The sequence below is a fragment of the Mchenga conophoros genome, linkage group LG20 (assembly GCF_057382185.1).
Source record: "Mchenga conophoros isolate Kocher_MC1m ecotype Shallow Benthic linkage group LG20, M_conophoros_male_GT1.1, whole genome shotgun sequence".
Classification (NCBI taxonomy): Eukaryota; Metazoa; Chordata; class Actinopteri; order Cichliformes; family Cichlidae; genus Mchenga; species Mchenga conophoros.
The window spans coordinates 26,567,557-26,587,603 of record NC_140545.1 but is presented as its reverse complement, the minus strand read 5'-3'; the positions used below and the strand labels follow the sequence as shown (position 1 = coordinate 26,587,603).

The 20,047-nt window shown below is 39.1% G+C and overlaps 2 protein-coding genes across 2 annotated transcripts; both read left to right on the top strand.

Annotated features, from left to right (window-relative positions):
- The first annotated feature begins 82 nt into the window (after positions 1 to 82).
- rab5if (RAB5 interacting factor) lies at positions 83 to 6,549 on the top strand. The gene is made up of 4 exons (XM_085260424.1): positions 83 to 388; positions 1,461 to 1,564; positions 1,685 to 1,814; positions 5,081 to 6,549. Exons 1-4 carry the CDS (start codon positions 281 to 283, stop codon positions 5,120 to 5,122), a joined length of 384 nt encoding a protein of 127 aa, XP_085116550.1. The 5' UTR covers positions 83 to 280; the 3' UTR covers positions 5,123 to 6,549.
- A 1,523-nt stretch (positions 6,550 to 8,072) lies between these two features.
- Positions 8,073 to 16,777, top strand: dhx35 (DEAH-box helicase 35). The gene is made up of 21 exons (XM_085260223.1): positions 8,073 to 8,141; positions 8,539 to 8,666; positions 8,778 to 8,870; positions 9,206 to 9,283; positions 9,430 to 9,534; positions 9,937 to 9,998; positions 10,239 to 10,308; positions 10,438 to 10,497; positions 11,025 to 11,137; positions 11,244 to 11,340; positions 11,464 to 11,622; positions 11,862 to 12,072; positions 12,213 to 12,337; positions 12,573 to 12,627; positions 12,791 to 12,981; positions 13,093 to 13,170; positions 13,280 to 13,409; positions 13,545 to 13,626; positions 13,760 to 13,831; positions 13,984 to 14,095; positions 15,121 to 16,777. The coding sequence occupies exons 1-21, from the start codon at positions 8,102 to 8,104 to the stop codon at positions 15,157 to 15,159; spliced, it is 2,100 nt and encodes a 699-aa protein (XP_085116349.1). The 5' UTR covers positions 8,073 to 8,101; the 3' UTR covers positions 15,160 to 16,777.
- The last annotated feature ends 3,270 nt before the right edge of the window (positions 16,778 to 20,047 follow it).

The following is a 20,047-nucleotide window of genomic DNA, read 5'->3' as shown; positions in this document are numbered from 1 at the left end:
AATTTATAGCGATTCTGAGGAATAGCGGCGCAGAAACGTCGCACTCTCTGATTGGCCGTCGCTGGCTGGGTTCAAACGATATTACGCATGCTCAGACTCCCTTTTACGGTTAGCTTCTGAAACCTGTCAGCTCAGCGAAGCGTAGATTTTCTTAATACCTTCAAATATTTCCCAGCACTTTCTGCCTCCGGTCGGAGAAGAATAGTGAAATCTACCTGTAGGTGTCACCGAGCTTGGAGTGTAACTTTTCCACGTGTGTCGCTGAAAGAAAGCGCAAAGAATGACGAGCATTTCAAAGCGGAAAGAAGAAAGTCATCTAGTGAATGGAGGTGTAAAGCAGTCCACATGGAGCAAAGCCTTCAACAGTAACGCTGTTTGGGAAGAGAAGGTCAGTCAGTTTGTCCTTTTTTGTTATGTTAGTGCTCTTGTTGTTAGTCGCCTCAAAGTTGTGAAAGCGTGTAATGTGGCAGTCATGGAGGTATGGCTGCGAAGGATTAATCTGGGCTAGCTGTCAGATCTAAAGGGAGTAGAGTTAATCGTCTTGGTGATTTAGCCCTACTTTCAGATATTGCTCTTGTTTGTGGTTATTCATAACGAATTTCATTGCCTAATAAATATTGTAAGCCTTTCAAAGTCTGACTGATATATTGGTTGGTCGATAATATCACTGACATGCCCCTATAAGAGAATTTATTTATACCACTAAAATGTATTTATTTTAGTGGTATACTCAGTACTGGATGCAGAACATGTAGCTGAGTATGTCAACATACAGTGCTGTATAGACAAAGGTAACCCGAGTAAATACAAAATGCAGGTTTTAAAAGATGAGTTCATTTATTAAAGTGGAAAAAATAATCCCCCCCCCCGGCTACATACCTAATAAGAATCTTGACAGTCTGGAAAGGTTTACAAAGCCATTTATAAGGCTTCGGGATGCCAGTGGACCACAGTGAGAGCCGTTATCCACAAATGGAGAGAACCTGTGGTGGCCCAGTGGTGAGCTTTCCCAGGAGTGCCGGACACAACTATTCCAAGAGTGCTTTGTCGACTCATCCAGGTGGACACAAAAGAACCCAGAACAACATCTAAAGAGCTCCTGGCCTCGCTTGCCTCAGTTAAGCACAATGTTCATGATTCCGCAACAAAAGACTGGTCAAAAATTGCATCTATTGGAGAGCTGCTGATTAAAAAGAACACAAAGGCTTGTCTCACATTTGCCAAAAAGCATCGTGATGATCTTCATGACTTGTGGGAAAATATTCTCTGAACTGATTAGACAAAAGTTGATTTTTTTTTTTCTTTTTCCCCACAAAATCTGTTACAACTGGCATAAAACTGACAGGGCATTTCTTATAAACATCATACCAACAGTCAAACATGGTGGTGGTGGTGTGATGGTCTTGGGCTGTTTTGCTGTTTTAGGACCTGTTAAATAAAATGTTTGTTTTATTCCACAGGACGAGTTCTTAGATGTGATTTATTGGCTCCGACAAATTATTGCAATTGTCCTTGGTGTGATGTGGGGTGTAGCACCACTAAAAGGGTTTCTGGGAATAGCCATGTAAGTATTGTGTACAGCTTGTCTAAACCTTACATCTTTCACTGACCCTTTACATATCCTGTTGTACCAAAGGAAACACTGAAAAGCTAACATCTTTGTGTGTTTGTGTGCGCTTTTTAGATTCTGCATTATCAATGCTGGCGTCCTGTATGTATACTTCAGCAGCTTTCAGCAGATCGATGAGGAAGAGTATGGGGGCACGTGGGAACTCACCAAAGAAGGCTTCATGACATCTTTTGCCCTGTTTCTGGTGGGTTTAGTAATGTCTTTCAAAATGTATAAACTGTTGAAGTATAACAAAACTTCTTAGACTTTCAAAATAGGCTATTTTGGTTCCTGGTGTACATGCATGTAAATTCATGTTAGATGTCACATTGGGTTAAGCAAGGGTAGCACATTTGTAGTATGTTAGCAGTTCAAGGATGGCCCATTTACCTCTAGAGAGCTGTGTCAGTGGAGGCAGTGTACAAAGTATGTGCTGCTGTTGATCCGTCAGCCAGCCACAGAAATTCATGAAATTCAAACATACAAAGAGCTGAAGTGAAACGGAGTGTTAAAAGCAATGAAAAGCATCCACTGTCTGGGCTTTTCGTGCCGTTTTTATTGATCTTTGAAATTTTTTTTTGTGTTTCTTCCATTCCCAATGAACGTAACACTAAAATGCAAAACTGTTACAAATAGGATGAAAGATTAAATCTTTAGTGCAGTGGCACTTTGGTGTCGCTGGAATTTGTTGAAATGCATTATTGTAAATAAGTGTTCATCAAGCAATTACACTAACAGTGCCTGCAGTTAATGACTTTATCTTATATGATTAATATGTAGCTTGCAAAGACGAGCAATAAATATGTATTCATTAGTGAATAGTTTGATGTTCTTTGTCATCTTGCTATAAACAGTGATATGATAAATATAATAAAAATTAGGGCTGCTCAATTAATTGAATTTTAATCACGATTACGATCTGGGCTTTCAACGATCATTAAAAATGACTGAGCCGATTATTAGCCCCTCCCTCATTTATCCGCGACACCTTAAAGGCCGGTCCGTGAAAATATTGTCGGGCATAAACCGGTCCGTGGCGCAAAAAAGGTTGGAGACCGCTGATTAAGAGGACCCGAGGGAAGCTCGGAAAGCTAAGCAGAAGATATTTGGAGAGTGACTGCCGTTGGTTGAAAAGAGAGTTTAAAAAAAAAAAAACTTCAGTGGTGTTGCACACTATTTTATATTATTTTTTTAAAGTCATTGTTAACCCTTTAAAGCCGGTCAGAGCAGCACGCTCCGTTTTGCGTAACTATTGTTAAATCCCTGTAGAACCTGAACCGTGTAAGCTAGCGCAATAATTTGTTTTGCATATGAAACCGGAGGAGTTGTACTTACATCTGATGCCATCAGCTTGTCCTCGGTCACGGTTTCGTTCCACATATAGCTTTGCAAAAATTGCATAAAAAGCGCTTGCAGGAACAAAAACATAATATTCCAGAAACACGCTTTGCCGTTCCTATCAGCTGTTCGTAACACTTCCCACAGTGAAATGATGCACATGCTGTTTTCTTTGCAAATTTGCATCATAGGATTGTTTTTTGTTTTTCCTGCAGTATATAAAAATTGCTGTATCTCCAAAATAAAACTATGAAGACACTCAAAATAAATTTCCTGTGGTGGGAAACTATTTTTTGCAACTTTATTGTATTTAAAGTTTTGAGGGATAAACCTCTTAAATTTCTCCAAGTAGAAATATATGTAAACAAAACAAAAGCGATTTTCAATTTTTTTTGTAGTTTATTGCACTTTTTTGCAATTTATGTAATTACTATGGACTTAATGCATACATATTATTAAAATATGGGCTATAACAGTTGTATTGATGTATAGCAACTTGAAATGCTCCCACAAATGGCACTACAGCATGTAAAAAAAATAATATAAGCTCTGGTGGACTTGGTTCTATAGTAGGTCTTAAAGGGTTAAATAAATATCGTCAAATAATCGTGATCTCAATTTCAGTGAAAATAATCGTGATGATCATTTTTGCCATAATCGAGCAGCCCTAATAAAAATAATATTTTGTTATATTTATTCTAATTTAAAACATCATAAATGAACATGTGTGTTTTTATACACGAGGAAGGCGACAGGCTTTTTCCACAGGCCTGTAGGGTGGATTTTTGCTACTACACATAATTATGTTAAATTCTTTTTAGTTTATTGCTTCTCAAACACAGATGAACACACAGAAGTACTTTTTCAATTCTAGACTGCCCAGGAGAAAGGAAACCTCTGAGTGAAATGCAGTGAAACTTTAAAAGTTTACAGTTGGTTGATTTTTAGATGAGGACCAGATGTTAAACTGCTACTACCAAAAACACCGTCACCTTAAACCTCCATATTCTCTTTTTTTCCTCCCCCTTTCCCCCCCCCCCCCCTGAGTTTTTATTTCATTTACAGATTTTTGTGATCCATCAAATTTCAGCTCTTTGTCTAAAGCTTTTTAATTGTTTTCTTCTTATAGTATTTGATATTAATTTTCACCCTACTCTCTGACATGTTAGTTGATCAAATAAAAACAAACAAACAAAAACCTTCCAAATGCCAAGGAAGAAAATCCAGGGAAATATGTGCTCCTTAATAGGAATGGGTTTTTTTTGTTTTTTTTTTTTCTCTAAATGCATTGTGAGATGTAGTTAAGGTGGTTTTGTAGATGTTTTTTCTGTTTTTGAAGAGCAAAAACCCCAAACAAACAAAGAAAAAATACCACCTCATTGAACTAGGTCCTTTTTAGATGAAATATCTGGCACTGTGGCTCTGAGTACAGACACTCAGGAGTGTAGCTTGATGTTGATGGTTGTTTGAATTCTCTAAAATATTTGCCTGTCCGACATCTGACAGCAGATTCATACGTGTGTGTAGAAACCACAGTTTTGCAGGCAGGGCAATGATGTGCTATTTATAGTTTCTCATATGCCAAGCACATGACATTCTTTCAAATGGTCCAAATCAGGTGACTGCATCACATATATAATAGTTTCAATATGGAAACAAAGATTCTCATCCAACTTCATTGTGATATTCCCCCAGATATGCAGTAAATCCAAACGTGTTTACAAATAGCAAGTTTCTGTTAAAATTCAATCCAAATTTGTGATGGTTATGTTTTAATTCTGTGTATTAAGCTTCACAGCCCAGCAGGAAGTTTGTTTTGGAAAAAAAGAGAGCATATGTGCTGAGAACCATTACCAGAAAATTTTGGTTTGTTGCCAAAGTGCTTGCTCATAGGGGGTCATGTGATTGCTGGGTTTTTCTCTGTATTATTGTAGGGTCTACCTTACAACATAAATACATGTTCTTGTGAGAGATGAATATGATACAGTGTGAAGGTACCAAAAGTTCTGTATTACATCAGTGTTTTTAAGGCTATCTGATGGTTTTCTTCAGCTCAGTTTGAAATTTGTCAGGTCTGAGGCCCACGCTTTGATTGTCAGTGTAATCACATCTTTTTCTCTCTCTCTTGATCAGGTGGTGTGGATAATCTTTTACACAGCTCTACATTTTGACTGAGGAGGAATCTGTAAGACACTAAAAACATTGAACATTTCTGCTAAAGTAAATTGTCAAGATACAAGAACTCAGTGGTATGGGATTATCAGTGCTACTACATAAAGTATGGCTTCTCAGTGTGCAGTGCATCATGGGAATTGTCTTTGGAAGATCCAGGAAGAACACCGCAATGAAAATGTTCAAATACTGTCTTATTTTTTTTTTTTTTTTTTTTTTTTTTTTTCTTTGAGTTTCTATTGAAGGCATATTTGATTCATTCATTTCCTTCAACACTTGTCTGTTAAAACACTAAAGGCACAGGAAACCATTTGGTTGAATCGGTATAAATTTTTATAAACAGTAGCTTGATGAGCGACATGAACATCGATTTCGGGGTGAAGCGGAAACGAATAGCGAGCATGGCCACTGTTCTCGCGGGTTATTGCTCACGGGCTGGCCAGTCAGGTGACAGGTGCAGGACAGTAAAAACAGCGTGTCATCATTTAGTCGAGAGGGTTCAATCAGTCCACGGTTGAATGTTAAATGTCTCCTTTTATTTCAGGGACAAAAATCCACCATACCGGATGAACAGAAGTACTAGTAAAAGATTCAATCTGTGGCTTCACTGTTAATCCCCCAATCTACCTTATGTATATTTGTCTCTTTCTTTCTTTTTTTTAAGATCTTAGCTGCCTTAAAGTACAGCATATTACAGCTTACTGTTATGGTTACCAGCTACAGTATATGTATGTCTGTATTTTGAAGGCTGGAGTTATGTTTTCTTGTGAAATAGAACTCCATCCCCCCCCTCAAGTGGATATAAACCTTCAATTTCTTAGTATTTCTAAAGATCTGCTGTCAAATTTAACGAATGTGAAAATTGTAGCTGGAGTCTAACTTTTAATATTGAAATAAATGCTGGTTGTAAGAGCGTGTATTGGCTAATATCCTATCTCAGTGTCACTAGTGTCAATGTGCTGCAGGAACAGATAACTATCAAATTTATCTCTCCATACATGTTCCTCAGTGGAAAAAGTGAGGAAACTTGCATGTTGTGGTCATATGCAATTAACAGATTTAAGTCAAACCTGATCTGTTAGAATTATTTTAATTTAATGTCTTTGATCTGGAAGCTACGTATGAGAAAGTCTTAGTTCTTGTGTTGAAATTAATTTAAACTTGTCTGTAAAATGTCTGCATTGTCCCCTTTCTTAAATCCAGCTTGTATTATGCAGATTTATTTGTATTTATGCCTTGTTTGATTAAACATTTTTCAGTATTTTATCATGAAGAACTTCAAAAAAAAAAAAAAAAAGCAGTTCATGCAAAGTTAATGCAATGGTACTGTTATATTAGATATGCAGCTGGTGTTTGAAAGGTTTGTATTTTCTGATCAAAATTTTGGGAATCATTAAACATGGGCTTTATTTGGCCTCCATTTTCAAAGAGGTGGTCTCTTGTTTATTGAATCTAAATTTAAAAAGTGATTGAATGAAAACTGAAACTGTCATTGGAAGAATATTTGTGAGTGTTTACTGTGACTGTTTTGTATGTATAGTTGCGAGAGGTAATGGCCACAAATTTTTATTTACCTGCGGTGTCTGCAGGAGGTCGAACAGCAGGTAGGCAGGGTGGGAGCAGTCTTTTACAATGTTTGGGCTCTGTGTAACGGTAGCGTGTGTTTAATGTTAAAGAGGCCGCCAGTGATTTTTTTTTTTTTTGGATTTATTAATTTTTGGGCCGGTCTGGGGGTGACCTTCTGTAGAGCTACTGAGCAGTCAGCATCTCACACTGTGAGGCACCATGTTAACACACGGTCTATTGTGGAGTGGTAAAAGGTCACCAGCAGCTTTTCCTTGATCATTCCCAGACAGTGCAAATGTTGCTATGCCACAGTGTTGATTTCAAATTCAAATTTTATTTGTCATGTACACAGTCATACACAGTACGATATGCAGTGAATTTCTTAGACAACTGCTCGTGACCTAAAAAGAAAAGGCTATGAATAAGATAGGAAATAAATATGAAAATTAAAAAGGGTAAATTTAACTAGGAAGGAATAAGATAAAATATATAAATTAAAGTTAAAAAATAAAATAACTGCACAACAAAATACACAGTACACAGTATAGAACTATATAAGAATGTATGAAGAAATATAAATATATATATATACACAATAACAGCAGCTGTACAAGTATTAACTGGAAATGAAGAATATAATGACCAGTGTTGTGCAATTCACATTCTTTAGTGTCTTGTGCGGTGCAAATATGCCCTTGAGGCCTTGAGTTCCCCACCCCGGACATACATTAATAAATAAAAAGACTAGAACTAACACTGAAACTAATAAAAACTAAACTAAAGCTAAAAAATTTCAAAAAGTAAACTGAACAACTGAGCTTTATATCACACGCCCTACGATGTCACAATGATACCATAAAGTTTCACAAAATCACACGCTGCATGAATTCTGTGTTAACATGCTGTCTGCATCATCAGTTCTGCTCCAATCATATGGCTAGGAAAAAACTTTAGTTTCTATTGGATCATCTCCGAACTTTACATGAGCACTTTCTTTGTTTGAGCTTTTAAAACAATATCTCAATACAATATTATATGACTTCACAATGACACAAAGTGACACTAGATTTCCAGGTTAACAATGGTGGCATCAGCATAAAAAGCACAAAGTTTTTAAACAACCCTTCCCGTTTAGGGGGTTCATCTTGTTGAACCCGTGCCATGAAGGCGGGTCAGAAGCCAAAAGGGCTCCAAATTGGTGCTACCGAGCTGTACCTAATAAAATGTCCAGTGTGCGTATATATTGAAATGTAGTATTTATGACGTATGTAATTAACAGCTTGAAAAGTCAGCGTAAACTTCCCCTTGCACCTGTTTTTGAACGAGCTGACATCGTTCATAAAAACGAAGGAAACAGAGCTTGTGACGTCATCCCCCGGCTATGCAAAGGGGGGGATATGTGACGTAGAAGCCAAGATGGCGGCTCCCCTCTCCACGATGAAATTTTGGAAGCCGGGTAAGTAGGAATAAAAGAGGATAGATTAGCTTGTTGGTGGTTTGTTTGGGTTTGTATTTGTTAGCGTGAGCTGCTAACGTCGACCAGCGAGTCTCGGTGCGGCTGCAGCGGCGTTCACGGCAGCTGCGTGATTTCTGCAGCCGGCGCAGATCAGCTCGGTTTAACTGCGCGGAATCAAACTATAACCTTCCAGAGGAAAACAGACACACGCACTGTGGAGCAGGGTACAATAACACACATGATGGAGTTTGTGTGCGCCGAAACCTTTCTTTTATCGCTCTGCCATGACATGTTCATTGCACCAAATCAAATCCTCCTAAGTCCCTTTTTCCTCAGCCTGCCTGCGTTTAAATAAAATATCTTATCTTCTCCTCCTTCACCATCTGCTCTGCTTCAGGCTCTGAGGCACCGGGGATCTCAGAGGAGCGGGAGCTGAACTCAGAGACCACCGGCTCCCCCATCATCTTCAACCCCCACACCGCACTCTCCATAGAGAAGCAGCGACAGAAACTCCCCGTTTTTAAGGTTTTTAAACCGCTTTTGCACCTGCTCTAATGTTACAGGGTTATTTTGTGATCCCCTGTGCTTGTTGTTTAATTGTTCATTAAGTGCTTCTCGTTACTGCTGCCCCTCCAGCACAGAAACAACATCTTGTACTTGGTTGAGAGCTTCCAGACTGTAATCATAGTTGGTGAGACTGGATGTGGGAAGACGACACAGATACCTCAGGTTAGTGTGATTTACTCCATGCAACATTTATGGCATAAAAGATGAATGACAAAAAACCGTTTTCTTGCATTTATGATAGCAGTCAGGGAAAAAAAAGGGGGGGTGGTGGGGTACCTTCAAAGTCATGCTGCAGTGACTCACACCTTTTCATGTGGATTAACTCCCACAGCGGTTTAACATGACCTTGTTTTTTGGTGCTTTTTGGAGCCTCTTTTGAAAGCAAGTGTTTGGACCACATCAGCTAGAATGTAATTTATGCACAGTCCACTTTTCATGCTTTGTACTTCCCTCCTTTTTTGGATCTACCTTCTCTTTTTTCATGTGATTTTCATCAGTACCTGCTGGAGGCTGGCTGGGCAGCGGAGGGGAAGGTGATTGGAGTGACACAGCCTCGACGTGTGGCTGCTATCTCTGTAAGAACCCCACTGATCTCCTCTTATTGCGCGGCTCCTTCGCTGTTTGCCAATGTCATTCCCTTCACAGCAGTTCAGCTCACACCGAAGGTCACACACATTCCTTAAACTCTGTATTTTCGCCCCTCTTTGTTTCCTGCTGATAGGTAGCTAACCGTGTGGCAGAGGAGAGAGGGGCCCTGCTGGGCCATGAGGTGGGCTACACTATTAGATTCGATGACTGTTCTGATCCCCACGCTACGAGGATCAAGGTATTTGCTTGTCAGTTGTGTTTGTGGCCTCAGCGATAAGCGTTTTACATGTGTGGTTGTAGGAAAGCCCAGTTCTGTTTGTGTGGGGGGGAAAAAATGTTTTAGAGGTCGTATTTGAGAAAAACAACTCAGACTTATCATCGGATGTGAATTGTGAATGTTTCTCAATATTTTAAGAGGCTAATTGGGGATCAGCCTCAGCAATACTGATATTTGGGGGGAAGTCCTAACACTAATATGTCATTATTTGGGGGAAAATATCTCATAATCAAAAGATAAGAAACCTTGTTTTCAGGAAAGTGTGTGGCTGTGATCACTGGATCTTTGTAACCCATGGGCAGAAATTTCATTGAATCTCTCTGTAAATGTCCTTCAGTGCTTAACTGCACCTGTGTGCTTCAGTTTCTAACAGATGGCATGCTGGTGCGAGAGATGATGTCTGATCCACTTCTGAAAAAGTACAGGTACATGATTGCAATAGAGCCATTAAGCAGTCCCTTTTCTCTGCATGGCAAATACGTTACTAGGGAGGCCGCATGTACAAAACCAGGACACAGAGTTGTCATGATGCTGGCCTGTGATCTTCACACTGAGATATCTGCTAAAAATCCTAACTCTTACATGTAAAGTTGTTTTTGTTATAAAGTATTAATTAATGTTTACTTTTTTGCAACTAATGTTCTTCATTGTACCCTCACCCAAAGTGTGTTGATGCTAGACGAGGCGCATGAGAGGACCCTCTATACAGACATAGCGATTGGTCTGCTAAAGAAGGTAATGCCCGCTGAAACGAATCTAAATTTTACGTTAATGTCACTCATTAATTTACAGCTGTTTAAGTAGGAGAGAAAGTTGTGGCTCATTCCTCTGACTTTCATCCGTTTCTCTCCGATTTTTCGGCAGATTCAGAAGAAGCGACGAGACCTGAGGCTGATTGTGGCCTCTGCCACTCTTGATGCCAAGGTGACTGAATCATTAAGATGAGCAGATTTGCTTGATTAGACAGAAAAGATAAACAAAAGACCGACAGAGGGAAAGCTGATGTCAGGTCAGATCACGTTGTACTGACATCTGCGATACCCTGATGATAGAAAGACACAATCAGGCCACGATTGTGCTAAGCATTACCCGAGTCAGCTGAAATGTCATATCAGATGTGTTCTGTACGTTCAGTTTAAAAAGGCTTTTATCTACACGTGCCATGTTTTTCAGCTAAACGGCGCTGGAAGTTGTGAACTTTCTCAAATGTCAGAGTGAGGGCACCAACTGTTTCTTTGGTTTGGTTAAAGTGAATCACACATTAAATTCAGTTTTAAATGTTTAATGTGTTAAATCTTTGCCAAGCCTGCCAGCTGTGGAAGCAGTGTAGTTGGCTTCTTTAATGTTAATGCAATTATAATGCCTCCATTCAAACGTGAGACAAATCAACTAGTGGTTAAATGCTTTATTAATGTCCATTTTATTAATTGAAATACGAATATTATGTGAAGAAATTCCATGACTTCTTCAACCTGAATGAGTCCGGCGATCCGAGCAAAGACACCTGTGGAATTCTGACAGTAGAGGGACGCTCTTACCCGGTGGATATCTTCTACACCGTCAGGTAGGCAACACACAGAATCCAAACTGAGCAAATAGTCTGTTATTTTTGCATATTCCTTTTTGTTGTTGTTGTTGTTTTTCCTGAGGTATGTTTGGTTTGCTTTCAGTCCTGTCCCAGATTATGTGAAAGCTACGGTGGAGACTGTGCTCAAGATTCACGAGACTGAGGATGATGGAGATGTCCTGGCTTTTCTCACTGGGCAGGTTAGCAGCCATATCATTTACTGACCTAGCTTTTATTCGACATCAGTGTGAAAACAGTAAAAACCAAATCATCCCATATACCAGGTTTCTTAATGGTTTCGATTGTTTTCTTTTTCACCTTAGGAGGAGGTGGAGAAGGTGGTGTCCCTGCTGCAGGATCAGGCCAGGACTCTGTCACGGTACGGCATGAAGAAGCACCTGAGAATTTTGCCCATGTATTCTGGTCTTCCTTACGCCGATCAGATGAAGGTCTTTGAGCGGGTGCCCTCTTCTGTTCGCAAGGTAAAAATCTTGTTTTTGTGTGTTTATATGGACAATCCAAGATGCAAGTCAGGCTGGATAATCATATCAACATTTTTAGTTAATGGATGAAATAACTGCCATTTTTGGCATATATTAACAATCTTTTACTGTTATGATGAATTTCTTGTAATGATAGAAATGGTACAGACTGGTGACGTATGAGCCAGCACAAGCAAATAAACCTTTATTAACACAATATCATTTAATTTTTCTTCCAGGTTGTGGTGGCCACTAATATAGCTGAGACCTCCATCACTATAAATGGAATTGTATTTGTCATTGACTGTGCGTTTGTGAAGCTGCGAGCCTATAATCCTTGCACTGCCATTGAATCGCTGGTGGTCACGCCCATCTCCAAGGCTTCAGCCAGTCAGAGGGCGGGGAGAGCTGGACGCAACCGACCTGGGAAATGCTTTCGACTGTACACGGGTATGTGTGAACCTCCAGCCATATGATACACGCAATGAACATATTTTTATTTACATTTTTGTTCATTATAACTCCCTTTCCCTGTCTTTTCTTGTCTGCATGTCTCCCTGTCCACTTTATCGCTGCTGTTCCTTTGTCAGAGGAGGACTTTGAGAAACTGCCGGCTTCCACTGTGCCAGAGATGCAGCGCTCCAATTTGGCCCCTGTCATCCTGCAGCTCAAAGCGTTGGGCATTGACAACGTGCTGCGGTTCAGCTTTCTCTCTGTGAGTGGCTCGCTTTGAATCCACAGAGTAGCTGTGATGTGTTCAGCCACTGTGAAAGGAATCGTAGTTTATATTTTTATTAGAAAGAGAAATGTGCATAGCAACTATAAAATGAATGCAGTTTGTGTTTTTAAAGATGTCATGGCCTCCTAAGAGTGCTAATTACCACTCCATTGTGTCGTTTAGAGTAAATATTGTGCTTAAAATTGCCTTTATTTTTATTATGATTTATTAGCCTCCTCCAGCTCAGACTATGGTTCAGGCACTGGAGCTTCTCTACGCTCTGGGAGGTAAGAAACAAGGTCCTTAAAAATTATGTGAAATAGTGGAAAAGCAAAGTTTGTCCTTCAACTATAGGACTAGCTTTCAAAATCCTGCACTCACAAGCTTCTTCGAGGTAAAATGTCCTCGTGCAAAATGCAGACTCGTCGCTAATTTTGTGTCTCTTGGCAGGTTTGGATCATTACGGCCGTTTGACTGATCCCATGGGTGTGCGGATGGCAGAGTTTCCCCTCAGCCCCATGTTTGCTAAGATGCTCCTAGAGTCGGGAAACTTTGGGTGCTCCAAAGAGATTGTTACCATAGCAGCAATGATGCAGATTCAGAATATATTTGTCGTGCCACCCAATCAGAAGAAAGCTGCTGTAAGTGGAAACCGGCCCTCAGACGGAGCATGTTGTATTTTTAGCAGAAATGCTAAGTCAGCAAAATAATTATCCTATTTATTTATTTATTTTTGTTATCTCTGCCTGCAGGCCCGCGAGCACAGGAAGTTTGCAGTCGCAGAAGGAGACCACCTCACCATGCTGAATGTGTATGAAGCATTCATTAAGGTATAGTTGTGAGCGCACGTATGCACATTCCTCAGACTGTGACCACGAACTTTGCCAAAGCCTGGAGTAAAGTCAACTCTGACCTTGTGTTTTTACTTCTTTCCGGCAGCACCAGAAGAGCTCCCAGTGGTGTCAGGAGCATTTTCTCAACTACAAGGGTCTGCTGCGAGCTGTGACTGTACGAGAGCAGCTCCGACGCCTCATGAACAAGTTTAAAGTGCCGCGAACATCCAGTGAAGGTATGCGTCTTCTTTCTGGGCTTGTACCAGCCGAGTACACACATTCAGTCCAAGACACATTCTGACTTGTTAGGCACGAAGTCTCCTGTTTTTAAGCTGTTTCACCGTAATCTTCTTGATGTGTGTCTCGCACAGGTGATCCAGATGTGATCTTGAAGTGCATTGTCTCTGGATTTTTTGCTAATGCAGCTCGCATTCACCATTCTGGTTCCTACCGGTAAGGACAAACGTCTGTCACTTTATTAGATGTCTCAGTTTTCCCACCTGAGGGGTTTTAACAGTTTTCATGTTTTGTTTTGTTTTTTACAAAAACCACTTGGTGCACTCCGTCATTCTTTTTCCTTTGCCAGGACTTTACGAGACGATCGTGAGCTTCACATCCACCCAAACTCTGTGCTGTACGGAGAGAAACCTCCAAAGTGGTCAGTGTTCATTCTTTGAGCTGCTGAAGTGTCAGTAGTGATCTTAAGGCTTTGCAGAGAACTGAAATGCCTAACTGTTTCTAAAAGCATCTTTTATTTGGACATGTTTGAGAGAAACATGCTGTAAACATTTCTGTGTTGCATTCTTTCAGGGTTGTCTTCAATGAAGTGGTGCAGACATCAAAATACTACATGCGTGACGTGACTGCTGTTGAGTCGTCTTGGCTGGTTGAGTTGGCCCCTCACTTTTACAAGCAAGCCAAGGTATGTCAAACAATTAAAGCTGACCAGCTTATTATTTGTTATTAATCTCAAATATATATTGTGCAATAATTGTTGTGTTTTGTTTTTAATCTCAGTTCCAAAAGAGTTGCGATGCTGTGTAAAAATGTAAATAAAAATGATGCGCAAATCTCGCAAACCCATATTTTATTCACAAGAGAACATAGGAAGTATCAAATGTTTAAACAGTGGCTCATTTTGAATTTGTTGGCAGTAACGTGTCTCAAAAAACTGGGATGGCGTAACAAAAAGCTGGAAAAGTAAGGGGGTATTGAAAAGAAATGGCTGGTGGAATATTTTGCAAGTAATTAAGTGAACTGGGACTGCGCCTACAGATTGTAGAGTTTCAGAATAATGGTCTTCAACATAAAATTGCAAATAATTTGATTCATCATCATCCATAGAACAAACGATTCTGTAGAACACAACTGTTAATCTTGACGTAGCATTTTCAGTGGGAGAAACATTTAGTCTCTCATCTAAGTGACTTCTATTCAATTCAGTTCTATTCAATTTTATTTGTACAGCGCCAAATCACAACAACAGGCAGTTTATATTGTAAGATAGATCCTACAACCCAACAATCATATGACTCCCCTATGACAATCATATTACTCAACAATCCATCCAAAGTCCATCAGCTGGTCTCCTCAGCTCATAGATGGTTACATACTGTTAAAAGCAGCGGGGATGCCACGCAGTGGTAAATGTGGGCTCTTTCTAACTTTTCTCAGACATGTTGGTGCTATGACATTCAAAACAACCCTTTTTTTTTCTTAAGAAAAAAACTTTTTATTTTTATTTCTACGTTCCATCTGATTTGAAGAAAGATGTGAAAATCACTGCATTTTGTTTTTATTTACATTTTACATAGTTTAACAACTTATTTGGAATTTGGGGTTGTATGGAGACAGTCTGTGAACAAGCTCACAGGTTCTGTATTTTTTGATTTTGTTTTATTATTATTATTATTATTATTATTATTTTTATTTTTTTGTGTCTTTTAGCATGGCTCGCTGGCCAGCAAGAGATCCAGGGTCCTCTAAATCTCCTCATCACTTCACCACGATAAAAGAGGAAGAATAATTTACCACTGTGCCCCTTCTCCATTTCACTGTATATAAAGATGTAATATATATATGTATATTTATTGTCCACCTGCACAACCCCATCTACACTATGTGGCCATGCTACACTGGGATTCAGCGGTATAATTTAAATGTTGATGTAAACATTTAAACTTGCTCCATTTGAGTGTGTCTCGGTTTTGGCTGTGCTGTAGTGTATATTCAGTCTATGAGAGTAAATGCTAATGAATGTGAAATGAGTCTAGGCTGTGCCTGACCCAGTGTCCATTCTGGGACGGTCATGTAGTTCATTCATATATATGTGTGTGTGTGTGTGTATATATATAATCATAGCAGGCTCAGGTCCAGGGAAGGGCTTCGGTGCCACAGGCCTGTCCACACCTGGTCCCAGGCTGCATTTTTTTTTTAAAGTGCTATATTTTGTTTCCTGTTGCCGATGGATGATAGACCCTGGTCTGTGAGGGCGTGTCCTTTAAGAGCATGGTTTTTGTTTGTTTGTAGTTATTTTGCTTTCCCCACAAACTGGGTGCCTTTTATGTTTAAATTAGTTTACTTAACCTCAGATTTAATTTTGATGTCTTATAAATTTCTTTTCCTTCATACAGAATGTAGTGGTATATATTTCCAACACATCTACAGCATACCAAAACTCATGATTTTGTTCAGTCAACCTGAGATCCTCCAATAATGATACTGTGAAGGGATAGCATTACTTTTGGATCCTTGTTTTACACTCTTACCGCTCGACTACAGTATAGCTCAGACATAGTGGCCTTGTCACCACTTTGTGCCAGTTTATTTTGACAGTATGTTTTGCATTTCATTTTGAAATGTAATTGTAGATGTAAGGGGGGGGAAATTACACCCAAACATTGTAAACAAAAAGCTGTGAAACTAAAACAAATGAAGTGCCATTTGTTCCTGTGATGATGTAAAGTGCATCCAAAGCCTCAAAAGACACTGTAGCAAACATCTGACTTCTTCTTATGGTTTCATAGTTTTAACAAGTTCATTTGTTTGTTTTTGTGTCCATGAGTATTGTCTAAGCAGCTGTTTAGTAAAAGGGTTTTTACATTCCACATGTATGGATTCATGAGTTTGTCTTTTTGTTTTCCTTCAGAGGTGTTTGGCCCTGAAAGCTTCAGTGAGCTGTATAATAAAGGTTTTGATATTATACTCTGCTGGCATCAAACCAGTACAGTTACTCCTGCCACCAAATTTTACATCTACATGCCTGTTTTTTCTTCTTCTTTTTTTAGGTTATAACTGTAGATGCAAACAAAACACCAAACAGTAGGTAGGCAAACAAATTCAAATTAGATGACTACGATTAAAAGTATCTCTGCATGCTAAGTTGTGCTCTGATGTAGACCTGTACATTTAAGATCACCTCGTAGACTTGTTGCAGATGAAAATATTTGAGGTGACTTGTTCGCTCTTATTTTGTGCAGACACTGAGTATGTATGCAGCCAAAGCAGTAATCTGTAGACCCGTGTAACAGCTTACCTCTGAGATACAACCTGCCACCTGCCATCTCTTCCTCCCATCATCAAATAAAGCCTTACTGTCATACACTTAAGTGCTGAGTGTCATTTGCTGTGCTCACTTAACTCTTTAAAGCCAAGTGCATTATATTTGATATATAATTTTTTTTTGAGACTTTTACATCATCAGCATATTGGGTTTTTTATTTTTTTTTGTCCCTTCCCGAAAAACCAAAATAAATGTCACATTAAATTTATAAGGAATAAATTACCCCCAAAATAGCCTGATGTAGCATATATGTAAATTAATGTCTTTATATAGACTTTTAAATTTCAACAGAAGTTTCAATAAATACTATTTTCAGAAAATTTGAATTTTATAAATTATTTAATGTTTCAGGCTTTAGAAGGTTAACTGGTGTTCTTGCAGTACATGTGTCCGCCGGGGGGTGTCACCATTGCACCGCAAACAGTGCCGCCGAGGCACAATTATTCAGAAGCTCATCAGTAAGTGCAGAGGCATTTATCAGTGTCTGTATGTGTATTTGTTCCGCTTGTGGTACGTGCGTGTGCTGTAAGCGGCTGCTTTTGCTGTGACAACTTGCTTTGTGGATCATTTGGAGGTGCGGTCTGATGAGCGCCTGGGCCCTAGCTGCAGTAATCTGTGTACACAATCGGAAATGTAGACACTGCATGAGTATATTTAAGCGCATTTGGCACAGATGTAAGTTTTGTTTAACTGAGACTTTTCTGTTTGGTTTATTTATTTATTTTTTAAATGCTCTTTTTTTCTTTAAGCTTTCCTCCAACTTCTAGGAGTGTGCAGCAAATGCTCTTTGGGCCACATGTTACTAGATACTACAAAACAATCCAAACAGCATGTCGCAACCTTATTTTTTGATATATGTGTTGCATACAAAATTTTACAATACACACAAACAACAAACCAATCAAACAAAAATAACAAAACTCTTTGGAGTTCCTAGTGAGGGTGGAAAGGTCCAGGGGTTCAAATAATGTGAATTATTTGAAGAACAAACTTCTAACACCAATAATTGTATGTCTTTTGAAAGCTACTTGGAACAAGAGGGATATGGGTTTAAGGTAGCCAGGTCTCGCATACAAAGGCTAGCTGAATGGCAGGTGAGCGTTTTACAGGTGCTTCAGTGTACGGCACACACCTGACATGCAGGCTGAGCAGCAGGCGCCATCTTTACGTGCATTTCTACCAAACTCACTGCATCAATTATCTACTGAATATCTACTGAGTGCTTCCCCAGACTGTGCCCCAACACAGACAAGGTATAAAGTTAAGATGTTGTGTACAGCATGGACGCTTTATTGCTCATTGAACTATTTTGCCTTTAAGCTGTTAGCTAGTAATGTAGCTGGCTAGATTTATGGCAATGCTTACATAAAGTGATGCTTTTAGTCTGATGCTGCTGATGTTAACTGACGGATTTAAGATGAGACGATAATGTTAACTTTCAGGCGGTAGCTTGTGCCAGGGCAAACTTTATGAAGGAGTCCTAATTAAACAAACAATAACAAGAGTCCCAAAATTACAGGCCTGAGGAGTAAAAGTTTCTTTTCTTTTTTACCTTTCTGTGAGTTCGGTTGGGGTTGAAAGCCTGATTTTTTGCTTAAAGTCTTGAGGCTAACCTGTGCTGCACATTTATTATTAGTTAATGCAGGTGGTTGTGGTTTGATAACAAAATGAAGCATGCTGAGAAAGAGTTGGAGTTTACAGTAGAAATGAAAGCAAGGAAGAAAGCTTACATACTTGCTGTAGCAGCCAGTAGCCAGCCTAAATAAAGAGGGGGGGTTGGTGCAGACACATATCTTTCCATGGTGTAGATAATCACAATAAGACTATTTTAAATGAGAATTTCAAATAATGCATATGATGTCTCAGTCTCCACAGAGATGGCCAGCATTTACACTGCACATGTCTTTTTAAAGCGAATACTTTCTCAGTCTATAAATGGATCAATTTTACCTTAGTTATATAACGCCAGTGCACAACAACAGTCATTTCAAGCCACTTTACATTGTAAGGTTAAATTCCCTAGTATAAGAGGGATTTAATATGATCAATATGATTTATTAATCATTGTTAGAAGCTGGAAGAAAGGCCAGAATTTTAGCCCTTAGTTGACCATTCGACCAAATATTTCCATAAATTACTGCAACTGTATAATTTCCATTACCTCCTGTTATTCATTTTTTAAAATTCAGATTGCTTTTATTTGTTTTTCTTGCCTCTGTTAACCCACCTGTGCTCTTTCATAGCCATTTCTGTTGTCATCTAGTGATGCCAGGTTATGTGGTCATTTGAGTGTCTTTTAAAACACTAAATGCACTGCAATGCAATGCACCTATAACATAGTTTGCTCAGTCGCATTGTCACAAAGGCACTGCTGATGCATCTTATGCATTTGGTGTGCTCTTTGTTTTAAGGATCTTCGGTGGTACGGCGCATTAAGCTATGGTGTTTCTGTCTCACTGTCAGCTGACGGGAATGATGAATTTCTCAACCTGACATCTTCGTGGAGGACAAAAACAAGTAAGAGATGAAAGGCTACATTACTACACGTGTTTTTCAGTTCCACTCAGTTGCCCATTAGTGTTGTATAACCACATACATGTTAGCTGACAGCCGGAGGTATCAGTGATTAATAGCATGCATGTGACTCGGACGAGGCAGCAGTTTTGAACAGGTTGTGCGTATGTGGTTGAGCGTTCCTCGCCATATTTCAGCACTGTCAAAAAATCATTGACATGTTCCATCCAATTCAAAGAATGTTTAACTGTTTTAAAGCGCTTGATGGGAAAGCAAGCCATGTGTGACTTGTAATTACCCCCTGTTCAAAGTTTAGACGTGTTTTGAAAGAAAACATTGTGGTTAATATTTCCCCACTTAATTGGTAATGAGTGCTTTTTTACAGCTTTTGCAAGATTTTGTTTGTCAGAGGGGTTCGCAGTGTACTAAGATTAGGTTTATGATTAGAAATGTGATGATGTTACTATTTTACCTATTTACTGTGTGGCTTGACCAAAAATTGGGAAATACATTCTTGTTTGTTATTTGAGTCTGTTAAGATTTTTCTCAGTAAATGTTCTTAAACATTAACAATTTCATGATACTTACACAGTTAAAAAGTTTAATCCGCTTAGAGGTTGATGCTCATTGCTGTCATTACCTTGATAATAAGGCTATTTAAAAAAGGGAACGCTTCTATAGTTGGTGCATTTAAAAAGAGTGCAACATAAGATGGTAATTAGTGTACTTGTGCAGAGAGATAGGAATTTTTGCAATCATGTGCAAAATCTTGAAGAATAATCTGTTAAACTACTAGCA